General features: G+C 56.0%; 2 protein-coding genes across 2 annotated transcripts; both read left to right on the top strand.

Moving 5' to 3' along the window:
* The first annotated feature begins 682 nt into the window (after nt 1-682).
* Nucleotides 683-3,091, top strand: CSUI_005030 (uncharacterized protein). The gene has a single exon (XM_068065210.1). The coding sequence runs from the start codon at nt 1,482-1,484 to the stop codon at nt 2,064-2,066; it is 585 nt and encodes a 194-aa protein (XP_067922811.1). The 5' UTR covers nt 683-1,481; the 3' UTR covers nt 2,067-3,091.
* A 494-nt stretch (nt 3,092-3,585) lies between these two features.
* Nucleotides 3,586-12,766, top strand: CSUI_005031 (haloacid dehalogenase family hydrolase domain-containing protein). The gene is made up of 2 exons (XM_068065211.1): nt 3,586-8,928; nt 9,806-12,766. Exons 1-2 carry the CDS (start codon nt 4,638-4,640, stop codon nt 12,571-12,573), a joined length of 7,059 nt encoding a protein of 2,352 aa, XP_067922812.1. The 5' UTR covers nt 3,586-4,637; the 3' UTR covers nt 12,574-12,766.
* Nucleotides 12,767-14,458: the final 1,692 nt, after the last annotated feature.

Consider the following 14,458-nt stretch of genomic DNA (forward strand, 5'->3'; position numbering starts at 1 on the left):
TGTGTAGCCCACTGATTTCTGCGACTGTCGGCCCGGTGGGCTTGCTGCGCTTGCGGATTGCCGCTAGCAGGCGCACTAAGGCGGAGAACACTGAAGCCACTGACTCTACTGAGGGCTGTGGGTGCCACGGCAGCTAACCGGTGCCGACGCGAAGCCCGTTTCTCAGTACGACACTCCTCGCCTGGGTGCAACGCGAGCGTAGGGAAGGAGAAGTGTGTTTTTCCCACCATCTGCCGCTGGGGTACTTCAGCAACTCCTCATCTAAAAACGAGCCGAGCTCAGTTTCCACCCCGGCAACAGAGGGCATTCGTGGCTCCCGTGAATGGTATCGCAACCCTAATTCCAGCGGCCAAGATACCGCGCCACTACAACGACATGGTCAACACATGGCCCGCGCGACTGAGCTTTTCTTCCCCGCCTCAGCTGGGAAGCAGTGCACTGGTAGTGTTAAGGACTCTGCTTCCTCTCCGTGACGCCGGAACACGTGCGCACCAATCCTGGGCTATTCAAAGCCACCCCTACCGAAGGTGGCAGTCGTCAGGTGCGCTACGCGGACGGGCAACTCCGTGTCGGGGATTCCGAAGGCGTGCTCATGAAAACGCACTACGACGTCGCCCGTTGCTAACACTCCGAGTCACTCAGTCGGCACTGTCTCCGTTTGCCTGATGGATGTAATTGTTGGAGATTACAGACCTCGTATCCGGTTATTACACAGAGCAAACACGTAACACAACTACTCCCGAGACGCACAGTAACCGGCTCATCAGCCGTCGTGCCCAACACCGCACTCGCTACGCAGCACCGGACAGCGAGGCGCAGCACAGCCCCTTCAGCGTGTGCTCGGGAATACCCGGTGCGACGACAGAATGAGACGTGCTGTGTCTAGCGACAGCTCCCCAATGAACGGTCGCTTCTTCCTGTTATCGTCCTCTAGAGATCTTCGGCTGACCAAAGAGAACGCCGTCCCGCTGAGGGGTCTCAGCGGTTCCCGACTGCAGACCAGAGTTCTGGCGGTTCCTAAACGGACAGACCCCGGGAGTACGGAGACCGGCGTCAGGGCGCGTGCGTCGCACTGTCCCGTAAACAGCAAGCGCGGCCGCCCTCGCCTCTTTCTCGCGGACGCAAAAAGGCAGCAACCGGCGGGCAGGAGTACCTTAGTTCTCCCCACGGCTTGGGTTGTCACGGAGTTGTGGCGCGGAAGCCGTTCAACAATGTTTTGTGGGCCAGCGCAGCCGGTCCGACGTGTCCTCGGAGCGATTTCCGCATGTGTCTCACCCGGACAAAAGCCACGCTGACGGCGCCCATACCTCTGGCATGGCTCGGAGACCAAAGGCAAGCCTTTGCATTGTCGTATCCCAGTCGCTAATCGTATCCTGGCAAGTTGCTCGGAACCGCCTCACAACGTTATCGTGTCTGCTGTTTTCGTCATTGGACTCAGCTGGTTGTGCCCGGTTACAGAAATTGCATGTGTTGGTCCAGCAATGCGACGGAGCTTTTTCTTTGTTGTGGTAGGTCGGCTGGTTGTGGCAGCTGCCATGGAGAAGTATGCCTCGTCGTCTCATGGAGAATTGAAGGCTGTGCCAGAATACGACTCCACCGTTGTGGAGGAGCGGGCGAATGTTTCACGGTCTCGCGTCCCAAGCTCTCGGGCTCCCTTAGTCGAGATCCGGGCCTCAGAACTCCGGGTCAAGAAGAGGAGAAAAAGCCTGGGAGTCGTTACATTGGATGCGTCGTCGTTCCCTGCGTCTGACAACGTAGTCCTTTTGCCGAAGGTTAGCTCTATAAAGTCCAAGGGCCGGTCTAAAGCTCTCATGCTGTTCATAGACCTCATACCGGCTGCAGTTTTTGTAGCCCTACTTTTCTACTTGAGGAGGCGCAGTTCACTCACTTCGCTTCGGAGCTCGCTGGCTTGGGCTGCTAATCAGCTTGTCAATAGTATGGGCGCAGCTGCGCCTCGGTGGATTCCTGTCAATCCTGAGCCCGAGCAGTACTGGGAGATTCCGGGGACTGAGACAGAGGACGACGACAGTGACCAGCCACAGGAAAACGCTCTGGAAGGAGAGTAAGGGTGTCGAGAGAAGGAGCCAGTACCATAGAAGAGGTTACGGGCGGCGAAGCAAAGAACGTCACGACGGAAGGGCCCGAAACCATGGAATGAGCTAAGCCATCCAAGTGGTAGATCACGCCAGCAAACCTCGTCTGGTGTTGGGGCAGCAGGGCGCAGAAAGCAAGAACGCCTTTTCTGTGGCCTGCTGAAATCTGAATGAGATGTGGCGTTGCTACCGACGGGGTCCGGCGTACCGCGGGAAGGTTTTCTGGTCGTAGCCTGCCAGCGACAGAGACAGCTATGGTGAAGAAGAGTGAATCGTATGCAGGCTTCTTTGGTACCGTGCACAACATGGGCAGTCCCAGGTGCTGCAAGCAGCTCAGGGAACTCGATGGAGGCTGTCCCGGGTGAAGCCGATCCGACTGTGCGATGTTCTTGTAGGCGAGCGACGGATCTTCGAGGCTGGGACAGGCACTCGGGTGCTGCTGCGGGCCTCGTCGTTTATTTGCATGCGAGAACTGTTGAGTTTTCGGCACCCGCTGTTCCTTGAATGAGCTCTTCTGTCGCGTTGGGTAGGAGGGACAGAGGACCCCCGTACCGGATGTCGTCTGTCCCGTAGTTCAGATTCCTCGGGCGTGCGCGCTGACTAGTGTTGACGGGTTGACGGAGAGTGTTGCACGACATTTGAGTCGTAGGGGTGCGTTTCTGGCATCTTTTTGTGGACAGCCTGTGTTTTCGCCTCCAGGAGGCGTTTTTGCGGGGCTGCCTGTTTTGCGGCGGCTCGTCTGTCGCATTCTCAATGCAGGACTACTGCTCCGTAGGGATCATTGACCAGTAGTGAGCTGCAGTGGAAGTCACCCTGGACGTCTCGAAGAACCACCTGAACAACCACTAATCACGCTTTCGTGATAGTACTGCTTTCTAGTCCCACACATGTTGGGGGTTCAGAAGTGCTAGGAAGACTCTGCTGCGGGCCGTACATGCCGTTAGAATGCCGGGCCCTAGAATAGCCCCAGGGGGGATGGAGAGCAGAAGAGAATGGCTGCAGAAAGGGAAATGTGTTCCGTAACTTCAGAGGGTGTGCAGGAGAGCCAGGAATGGCCTGCTTACGGCAACTCCAGCGGGGGAGTGGTTGTCCAGACGTCAGCTGCTGTCTCTGAGGATGTTAGATGACCTTAGTACAATCTAGTCACATTTCTCTGGCCGTACACATCAGCTGTCGCTCACAAAGAAACGCCGAAGGCACACGCGGCAGGCAGCATGAGCCTACGAGAGAAGCAAGCGGTGGTGTGACCCGTTTTGCTCCGGGATGCCAGACAATGTAGGAAGGACGAGTCTATAAAGAATGCTCGGTTTTAGTTGTGACGGTCACTGTCTCGGGTACCGCGCGAGGTTGGGCGCATGCTGGAAACGGTGCAGCGCCGTCGCAAGCTCGTTCGCCAGCCCCGCGGCCGCGTTCGAGTTGGCTTGCGGGCGGTCCCAAAGAAGCACGTGTCTGGTTGAGCGGGGCGAGTCAAGCGCCTCGAGTCAGAGTTTGAGATATCTCTCCGTAATGTATTTAGGACTGGAGCACTTAGTGCAGCATCCGTCCGTGGTGTCTTTTCAAACAAAGGATTTCTTTGACTCGGGGAGCGCCACGATCATGGTTAGTCGAAGCGTTTGACGGCTGTCCTCGAGTTTGTTGACTAGCAGCACTTCCCTTGTTGTCTCGTTTTCCTATGACTGTTGTCGAGCACTAGCCTCCGGACGAAAAACTTGTGGCCTACAAGTTGAGTACTCACGAGCGCAGCTCACCACGTCAACGGGCAGCTGACGGCTCCCTAATCGGTGCGTACCGTTGTCTTCGTCACACTATTTCTCCCATTGCTGCACCACAACGTCTGTCCCAAAGCCACCCGGCGGAAGCGACTCTTATTACACCAGATGAATCGGCCACCGACAGTTCGTTCGGGCGAGTTTTGGCTGGGGTGACGAGACAGTGTGACGCTGGCCGGTCTCTCACAGCTGCTCTGAAGGCATTTCGACGGGGGGTCACCAGGCTGTGACACGGCGGATAGTTCTTCCCCCTCCCCGATAGGCTGTCTTCGTCCGGATTTGAAGCCTTTTGCTCGCCCCCAGGTCTCACGAAGAAGTTCTTTGTACAGACTCCGAACAAGAAAGATTTGAATCTTCAGTGAACCAGGGCAGGGCGTCCCGGAGCTGCAATCAGCCAATCCGACCACCTGATTGCCCTGGCCAGCGCAGTAGTTTTCGTGGCCCGTCTCCTATCTCGCCCGGCTTTATCGCTCCTACATTTGGTACCTCCTGCATGAAATCTGGTCTGTGAACGCAGACTTGCCCGAGATTGGATCCGAGTCCCGGCAATGCTGTCGCCACGCTGCTTGGTGGTGCGATAGCCGGAGAATGAGTTATTGCCTGAGAAACCATCTCGGGTTGGCGCCTGAGCTCGACCCTTTTCCTCTGTTCTCCAAGCACAACCTTGCTCCGTTCCTTCCTCAGCCTCCCAAACCCCGTGAGCGCCGCCCGCGAGCAACGAGCTCCTCTCTAGGTGCTCCCGGATCTTGGGAAGGGCTAGGACAAGGCAGGCGCGATGAATCAGTTTCAGAAGGCAGCGGGGCTTTGGCCCCTGTCAGGCATCGCCGTTAACCGGAAAAGGTCACTGTCTCTGTCCACAAGCACCGTGGGGGGCTTGACCCTGGGTTTGCAGTGTATAGTACGGTGCTGTTTCCGGGGAGCCGCTGTGTGTTTATTTCTGTGTGTATTAGTAGCATGTTCGATAAGCCCAGTCGATAGGGTTGTTGGAGACTTTCGCGGCAATGCGAGCACGTGGACTCGCTGCTGCTGCGTCTTTTTTTCTTTCGCTGGTGCCGTGCCAGGGAAAGGCGAACTCCCATTCACCGGGACGCAAGAGCACCACATCAGCAGGCAACGACACAACTCGGGAGACAGCCTGAAAGGCCACTTTACGTCAAGAACAGAAACTCGCACACGCCCGGGAGGGAAGACGTCAACTATTGGCTTCAGCACTGCAAAGCAGCCATCTAGGGCAGGCCTGACCGATCCAGCGTCCACGCAGTCAGCGATTCCGGAGATCGCCCATGCCTCGACGGGAGCTTCAGAATTACCGTCTTCAAAAACGTCGCCGTCCTGTCCGATAACCCCTTCAACAACTCCTGTCCCTCCCAACTTCGTTTATTTTTGTCTGGCCAGTTACGGTGTTCTCGTGGCCTTGACACTTCTGTGGTGGCTCGTGAGGTCTGCCCGTTGGAAACACGCGGCGAGAAGGCAAGCGCAGCTCGTCGACGAACTCATCATAGATCAAGAAGAAAGGGAGTCAAAGGCGCCAAGACTCGGCGTCGATCTCGATGCCGGACCCGACAGCAGAAATAGAGCTGAGCCGGAGGCACACTTCGCCGACGCAGACGAAGGAAAATCTGTGAAGGAAAAGAGGTTGCGGTATTCAGAAAGCCTATATACCAGTCCACTAATCTTCGTTCGCGGGATGTTACTTCAGCAGGAGGGTTGCAATCGAAGCCTCCTGGGTTCACTGGTTCAGAATGTATTGGTCATTTCAATCGCTCTTGCTACTGTTCTACCGTTTATCGCGATTACTGCTGCAGTTGTACGCGGCCCAAGGGTAGGGCTCACCGCTCTCTTCATCCCAAGTGTTTTTTTCGAGGCGCAGATACCTGGCCCTCCTCCAACAACTCTGGAACCGGTGCCAGTTCTCCAAAACTCGAGCGGAGGGGCGAGTTCGAAGCCCGCAGGGCCGGGGGTGGAGGAATCCCTGCAGCACGATTTTTCGAAGTCGGTTCCCGCCAGCCATGCCACCTACTGGGCTGCCAACACTGAGTGTATGCAGATCCGTGAGCGTGTATGTGTCAGCTTGATCTTGTTCTGCTTCTGTTACTTGGCTCTCGCTCAAGGCCTTTGGAAGCAATTTCTGCGCGATATTAGCTTGGTACCAGCCCCCCTAAGCGCGTGTACCTTTCTACGCGTCCGCTACGCCTACCTCTCTCATCACCTCATCGAGAAGCTCGCGCGCCAGGGGAGATTAGGTCAGCTGCAATATGGTCAACAACTCAAGACACGGGGGGCCAATGTGCGAACACCAGCGAGTGAATTACGCTGGGCCAGATTCACGGCTATGGCAGCCGCTACAGCTGATACCATGGCCGGAGGCAAATCTCCGCAGAATTCCGCAGATCTAGCAGTCTCTGCCTCGCAAAAGCAAGGGGGTCCTCCATCTTCTGACGCGACTGAAAGAGCATGCTCACAGCCACCGTTAGGGGAACTCGCTGGGATGTTCATGACAGAACAAGAAGCCAGTCAATGGGGAGTAGGGCACCAGGTCTTGGCGGCACTCATGACACGCACAGTCGTTGAAGTCCGACAGTCCATAGGCCTCCAAACTCACCGATATGTTGATGTGGAAAGCATGCGCCTGCGGTACTCGGATTGTGATTCTGTCTTCATACTCACAGCTGCTGTTCAAGAAAATGGGGCGATCACAGATGCTCAACGCCTCGCGAAGGCCATTGCGGGAGCGTCCGACGAGACAGCAGTGGACAACGCAGTCGGAGCCTTCCACAGAGTTTTATTGCGTCCTAGCGATATTGCCGATCGGCTGTCGGTGGAGCAGAATCGCCTGCGAGTGCCCTCGACTCCCTTCTGGGGTTTTGTCATCACTTCCCTTTTGCACAATTCCGTGTATTTGGCCATTCTGGCTGCATGCTGGTATCATTGCTTCACTCATAACTTCATGTTGCTAGTTGTGTTACTGGTGTTCGCTGTCTCCGAGTTGCTTACACGAACTCGGCTGATGGTATCTCAACAAAGCAATCTGTTGGGTTTTGCGGCCTCACGGGAGAAGGCAGTTGTAGAGCAGCCTGCGACGCTACTTCGTCTACTCGACCGTAAAGATTCAGGGGTCGCTGGGGGGTCGCGGCTCGTGTCCGCTTGGGTGAAAGCGCCGGCAACTTCAATTGTACCTGGTGACATTGTCCGTCTGACACGTGGAGGTACCGTCCCATGTGATATGTTACTTGTGAATGGGACAGTAGCTGTGGATGAGTCCTCGCTTAGAGGAGACGTGGCGCCCCTGCGGAAACGACCACTACGTGCTTTTGTGCCAAGGAAGCTCGATGGAAATCTCGACGAACAAGTGTCATATCGGGTATGGGGGGGACATATTGCTGATAGCCTAGTGTACGCCGGTACCCGTGTAATCTCGTGCACCGAGGCCCGAGGGCGCAGTCGGATCCTGGACATGGAGGGCCTCTCGGCCGCAGTGGAGGCGGAGGAGGCGCGTACAAAAGCGTACAAGAGCGAGAAACCAGGCGGATCAGGTGTGTGCACCAACTTCGAGAGCGAGCTCGACGCAGCTGCCGGCGTCCAAAGTCAAGTGGTCGCGGCGCTCATGGATGCAGGTGCCTCGAACGAGGGGGGTGTTTGCTGGGGCGTGGCAGTTCGTACAGGGATGCAGACAGCGGCAGGGCAGCAGCTCCGCCGCCTTCGATTTCCGGAACCAGAAATGTTCCAATTTGGTCGCCAGCTGCCCTGGGTGTGCTTAATTCTTCTTATCTTCTGGATCGTCCTTCTTTCTATCCATGCAGCTCACACCAGGAGTCTGTTACTTTCATTCCGGTACTCAGTCGAGTCGCTGCTGAGCCTGCTGCCCCTGTGGCTCCCGGGTCTTTGTGGTTTGTTTGCTGCGCTCGCGGCTCGAAGGCTTCGGCTGTGCGGCGGCGCTGAGACTGACCGTTTTGTCGCAGTAACACTACAGCGACAAGCGTTCCAAGATGAAGTAGTTGCAGCTTTCTATGCCCCGCGGACATCCCAGCCAGGCCCCCAGGGCAGAACATCAGCTCTCACACCGCTGAAGACGCACGGGAACCAGCTTTCTGATGAAATGCGGAGTAAGACCCTTGAGATTTCGTCCTCAATTCCCGTTGTCCGTCCATTTTTCGTTGCCTGCGCGGCTCCCGGCAAGCTGCCGGCAGCCGCGAGCGTGCGAGTGGTATGTTTCGATAAGACAGGCACACTGACTCGAGAGGACTTCTCGTTCGTTGGTTGCCAGCCAGTGGAAGGAGACGAAGTGAAGGCCCTTGTCCCGTACGATCCAGCAGGGCCGTCTCCCGCTGCCTTAGCGGGGCTTCGTCCGTCCCAGCAGGTAGCACATCCTTCGCATGGTGACGTCCGAGGGACTTCAACCTTGCGAGGATTGTTACCATCCCGGCTTCTGGAATGTCTAGCGTGCTGCCACGGCCTCTCCGTAGTAGAGGACAGGGTCCTTGGCACTCCTCTGGAACAACAGATGTTTCAGTCCACAGGTTGGTGCGTCGAGTGGAGTGCCGATGGCGGGCAAGGAGCAGAAGCTGCGGGTGCTACGCGCAGACTTCTTTTCTTGCCGCCCAAACCAACGTCAGCGAGCCTGCCGCATCAAGGGGGAGGATCAGACGATCTGCAAGGTGGCTTCGTGCTGCTGCAGCGGCTCCTCTTCGACCCAGTGAGACAGCTCATGAGCGTTGTTGTTGCACGGCGGAGTGCCTCTGGAACTGCAAATGAGGCTGAAGTGCTCGTATTTTGCAAGGGAAGCTACGAAGCTGTAGCCGCTTTGTGCAGACCGGAGACGGTACCACCTGGGTTTCTGGAGCGTGCGGGAATGTACGCACGAGAGGGAGTGTACGTGCTGGCGGCCGCCTGCAAAACTATGGGGGTGAGAGGAGGGCTGAGCACGTGGCCAAATCTTGAGCGGGCCGCTATCGAGAGTGAACTCGTTATGCAAGGCTTGCTTCTCTTCAGGAATGAATTGCGGGCTGACGCTGCTTACGCCGTTCAGCAGCTTCGCGCTGCAGGGATACGATCGGTCATTGTCACCGGTGAGTGGGCGTATGCTTCCGAAGACATGTAATCACAAGACCTTTGACACAGTATGGCACGAGTAACAAGCAGTCTTCGACGCGTGTTGCCCTGTGCGGACGCTGGAGCAGGATACGTACTATTTCGCTTGAAAAGTTAGCTAGTCCTTCAAATAACGGTAGTGCGTATACTTCGCTGTGACAGGAAGAGGAAATGCTTCGGAGAGACATGCTTCTTCTCTTTCCACCTTGTCCTGTAGTCTGGAGAGTAAGAACCATTTCGGTACCGCAGGACTTTGGTGATGTTGCCATACTGTAAGGTGATAAATCTCTAGGGCCGCCTGGAGACCACGTGAAACCGACTTCCGTGGCGTCAGTTAGTTCGTAAGCTTGAGTTGAGCCTGGTGATACTGCAAGGCGGCAGCAATTCCGACTTTATGGCAGATCCGAGTGAGTTGAAACCCAGGTTCAAGTGCTTTTGATACGCGTTCTACCACCCTCCGAGTAATGTGCATTCGCCGAGCTGCCTGCTGGTATGTCTTTTATCATGGCCACCCTTTGTGACTCTGACTAAGCACGCTGAAGTGAAGTTCAGTTGTGGTCGATGGGTGAAGCGTTCATCCTCTTCAAGGTGCACTCTTGTACGGTGGCGAACTTCATCCCAAGGTCTCCGCTCGCGCTGATGAACGACTGCACGCAGCGTTCTGCTACACATACCCAACCTACTATTTACGTATCGGAGCCGTTCTGTGCAGAAGTGGCACACACGACCAAGCAAGCATATGAGCGGATAGAAAAACTTGTGTGTGTGCTATAACAGCGACTCAGGTTTTTGCGCCGGAAAGCAGATATCCTGGTCATTTTTCCTTACTCCGTCCTGCCTGTCTGAACAATACAGGTGACTCTCCTATGACTGCAATATCGGTGGCGCGACGTACAGGAATGGTGGGTGCGTCTTTGGAAGACACTCTCCTGAACGGCGGCAGGCGCCTTGAGAAGCCCGGGAACGAAGATTCAGTCGGTGGTACACACCGGGTCATCCTCGGTGACGTGGTAAATGAGGATGGTGGTGGCTCTCCCAACACCATCAGCGGTGCTCTGAAAAACATTGGCGCAGTCGGGCGAGGCGATGTTTCCGCACTCTGGAACCGCGTGAAATGGATCGATGTGGACTCCGGCGAGGAGGTGGAAAGCTGGAGAATTCTGTTCACAGAGGAATACAGGGAACTGGCTCTAACGGCAAGAGCTGTCGAAATTCTGGCAGAAGCCCCTGATACCACGCTGATGCATCACACACTCCCACAGCATGACTACGAAGACGTAGAAGACGATGAAGAGTCAGACGAGGAGGAACGGTTGCTATGGTGTCGGAGCCGGAATGGTTCGCAAGATAGTCAAAGCACGGATGAGATCCCACTTGTACAAAATAGCGCGTGGCGCCTATCCGGAGGGCCGAAAGGCAAGAAGGGAAGCCGTCCAAGCAGTGCCGTTTCGCTTATCAAGGCAAAACCTCCAACTTTGATAGATCGCATTCTTTTGCGGGTCCGGATATTTGCACGGCTCTCGCCACAAACAAAAGCTCTGGTAGTCGAGCTCTTCCAGCGACAAGACCTTGTAGTCGCTATGGTAGGGGATGGCACGAATGATTGCTTTGCCATCAAGCAAGCTCAAGTTGGCGTGGCGTTTGGCCGTGGCGGACTCTGTCACTCTGTTGCCCCTTTCGCTGTTGTGACAGACCAGCACGGGGCTTCCCAAAATGTTCCTGCCCTCACTTCTGATCCGACAACCGATTCTTCCGCAGATACTGGCAAAGGAGAAGCTACGGCACAGTTCGATTCGTGCGGGGTCGTGGGTATCCTAACATTGGTGCGAGAGGGTCGCGCAACCGTGGTGACATCGTTTGCGGTATACAAACTGCAAATCTTGTACGGCATTCTGTCGTCGATTGCCTACTTGATGCTGGCGATTGGTGCGTACGGCACACCCAACCCCTTCGCTTCTTTCTTCTCCTCAGTTGCGATGCTCCTCGGTCTCTCTCTGGCAATGCTATGGTCTATACCATCTCTGGCTCCTCTAGCACGCCGTGCCCCGAGCACTAACCCCTTAGGGACTCGAGCGATCGGCGGAGTGGCGGCAATGGTTCTCGTCGACGTTCTAGCGCTCGTCCTCTTGTTCGCGCTGCTCTACGGACCAGCCCGGAGGCCTCTGCCCTGCGCGTGGCTACAGAGAGAAGTTAGGGAGGAGCTGCTTCACCGCCAGCATGTCGAACAGCTCCTCAAATTGCACGATATTCCGGCGGACACCATTGCGAGACGGCTGGAACTGACCCGGGCACACAGGAAACCCAACATCAGAAGTGACGAATTGCTCAGCAAACCCCCGCAACAAGGTCTACATGGCAGGGATCGAGGAGCAGCGGAGTCCGTGCAAGAACGTCCCGAAGCGAAAATTCATACAGAAGAGCCGCCGCGTAGTGGCGGTGTCGCGCGCCCCACAGGTGCTGCTAACACATCGCACGGAAGTCGCGGAAGGAAGCCGGAAAGGAGCCCCGGTGGTGCTTCATTTCTAGAATCGAGAACAGGTGCACCTCGAAGACCGCCGGACTCAAGGAGGGAAGTTCTGCGCCGGGTGTGGCCTCGGGAATTACAACGGAGTCACAGCGCTGAGGCGCTGGTGGCAAGCGGACACAACAGCGAGCTGTCAGTCAAGAGAGTGGCGCGTATTCTGAAAGGACCGAGTAGCACGGAACTGCCGCAGGAGTGGACAGCGCAGTCATGGGCAGAAGTTAGCATGCAAGAGCACACCCCTACGCCATCCCCCGACTCTTTGGTCGGTCAGGGTCTGCGACCGGGTATGCGAACGAAGGAGGAAACGTGTGGTAGAGACGGACGCACTGAGGCGTCGGTCATATTCTTGTGGCTTGGCGCGTGTCTGCTCAATGCCGCTCTGATTTTCAGCCGGGGCGGGGCTTTTCGGAAAAGCCTGTGGGCGAATCCACTATTATTGCCTCTCAGTTTTCTCTTTGGTTCATTCCTTGTATTTCTGGTCGCAGTCCCAGAGAGCGAGCTCTCGTGCGTGTTCATGGTTAACTGCCCAGCCAAGGAGGTAAGAAAGCAACAACAGGCCCAAAACGTAATCGGAATTGTAAAGCGCATCGTTACCGACGCTGAGGAGAAGAACATGTATAGCCACCTCGCCAAGCAAGCCGAACGCGAAGTGGTCGAAGCCAGAGAGCTACTCGGCCTTCAACCAGATGTTGCGCTTGGGAAGCCTCATGAATCACAGACAGGCGGTGGGCCCCCACCTGCGAGAACTGATGGCGACAGAGCTCCAGTATCACGACCCACCGGGACAGGCAGTCACTTTCGAGAAGAAGCTCCGGCAAAGCGATCATCTGAGGAGCGACACCTTGCTGAAACCAAAGAACTCCTTACAATGGATCTCGAGTGGCAACGCAAAAACGACAACCTGGCTACGCGTGGGGGTGGTTCTGAATTATCCACGTGGTTCGGTCAAATGCTCTTGTACGTGTTGTGTTTGATGTCCATCCTCAATGGATTGATACATGTGTACATCATCGGGGAGAAAAACGGATCCCCCGGGTTGTTGGAACGCTGTCGCCGTGCGTTCGCTTTGCAGCGCAAAACCGAGACGGTGCCGGTGTAGGGCACATCCGATCGGAGGCGAAATTAGATGTTACAGCAGTTGCGCCTTTATAGCGATAATACCATACTGTGACTGTCCCGGTCACGTCTCTTGACTCCAGAACAACTTTGCCGATCTCGACAATGTCAACACACAGGGAGAGCGGCTGTGGCACGTTGGTACGACCAGTCCGACTAGAAGCACCTGGGAAGCTATCGGCAGTCAAGCGCTGGGGCATCCGAAGGGGTGAAGTGCGCCTTCACTTCACTGGTTAGAGGTCTGTAGAAGCCGTCAGCGCAACACGATCTGCCTTCCTCCATCTAACACCTGGATGCTGCACACTGAACCCGTGCCAGTACGTGTAAGCCAGTAACCTACCATCAAGAAAAAAACGAGCGAGCTTGATGCGCTATCCCCTGCACGAACCCCCTCACACCCCTACGTGGGGTGTCACGGGCACGGGGTTTGGCTGGTGGACCCCCCATCGACACTGGAAGCACTTCCACGGATAATAAATATGGTGAATCGTCAGAACGCCAGTCCGAGTATGCGGGTGGCGCTCTCCGTAGGCCACTGCCAGGCATCCTGTACATCAGCCGGTGCTGAACTCGCATAATCTCTTGCCCGACCAACTCCTCGACACCTTCACCTCTGGTTACGAACCAGAGTACCGCCAAAAGGGCAAGGACCGGAAGTGCATCGGAAACCAGACCGACAACTCTTTTTCGTTTCTTCCTGCTTGTGCTGCGGCCCGTATTCAGCTCAGACAGACGGTATCTACGCCCTTTCCAGCTGGATCTGCTGCTTGTGTCCGGATCAAACTCTTCTTCACTTTCAACGTCGTGTTCGTCGCTTTCACCCGTCCGAACCGCAACAGAAAATGCACCCCCCTGAGCGGACTCATCCACGTCCGAGCCCACAGCAGTTCCCCCAGCGACTCCCAACTCAGCCTGACTTGCACCCTGCGAACCGGCGGCACTGTAATCGACAGCTGAGATCAAATTGTAGAAAATTGATGCCGCCGAAAATACAGTGAAAAGGGGCAGCCTCATGTCTAAAGTGAGAAAAGAAGAAACTCTCGGGTAGCTACAGGGAGAGTGACCCGGCAGTTTCCAGTGCGAGGCAAGAACCAGAATCCACTCTCCTAGCCACGCTTTCTACTGACGGCGTGTAGTTGCGCGTCCAACACCCTCATCTCTGCAGTGAAAAAAGAAGAAACTGTTTCGCTAAGAAAAGAGTGAGCCTGGTGTTTTCGCGAAGTGCAACGAGATTCAACTCTCCGAGACCCCCTTTGTACTGACTGCTTGTGCTTGCGCGTCGCTTTATGCCAGCGGTTAGTACGAAACGAGCCGCACAAAGCATGTCTCCCGAAATAAGCTGTGCGGCCCCTCGCGAATTTTCAGGTCAGAAACTGTAACGCGTGGCCCGGTCATTGAGCCTGAGTTCCCTTCTCGGCGCCCGAGATCCGGATACGCTACGAAGCCCCCGACCGCTGTCCGCTCTCATCAAAAAAGAAGTCTGTGCCGGAGATGTCCGTCTCGCACTAACCCGGCCATCCTGACGTCGGCACGGAAAGGTGGTGTGCAAGGGATAAACTGTACTTCTCTCAACAGGGGTCGCGCCGGGGGGGTTCTTCTTGTCTATGTCCGAGCGTGGGGCTGGTGCTCTATGAAGTGTGGGTACTGATGAGCTCCAGGTCAACTGTTGGAGCCCTTGCGTGCTCCAGCGCCGTCCTTTGAAGTACATACATGTAAAGGGCACCGGGGCTCGCTTACCGTTTGCGAGGTGTTGACGGTGTGACGTAGTGCCCTGAGCTGACTGCCTGGTGTCCACAGTTAGCGCGACCCGTGCTTCAGAGCGTCTCCGCCAAATGCCACGAGGAACGACACTTACACTGCACGTGTGA

Source organism: Cystoisospora suis (genome assembly GCF_002600585.1).
Source record: "Cystoisospora suis strain Wien I chromosome Unknown contig_2410, whole genome shotgun sequence".
Classification (NCBI taxonomy): Eukaryota; Apicomplexa; class Conoidasida; order Eucoccidiorida; family Sarcocystidae; genus Cystoisospora; species Cystoisospora suis.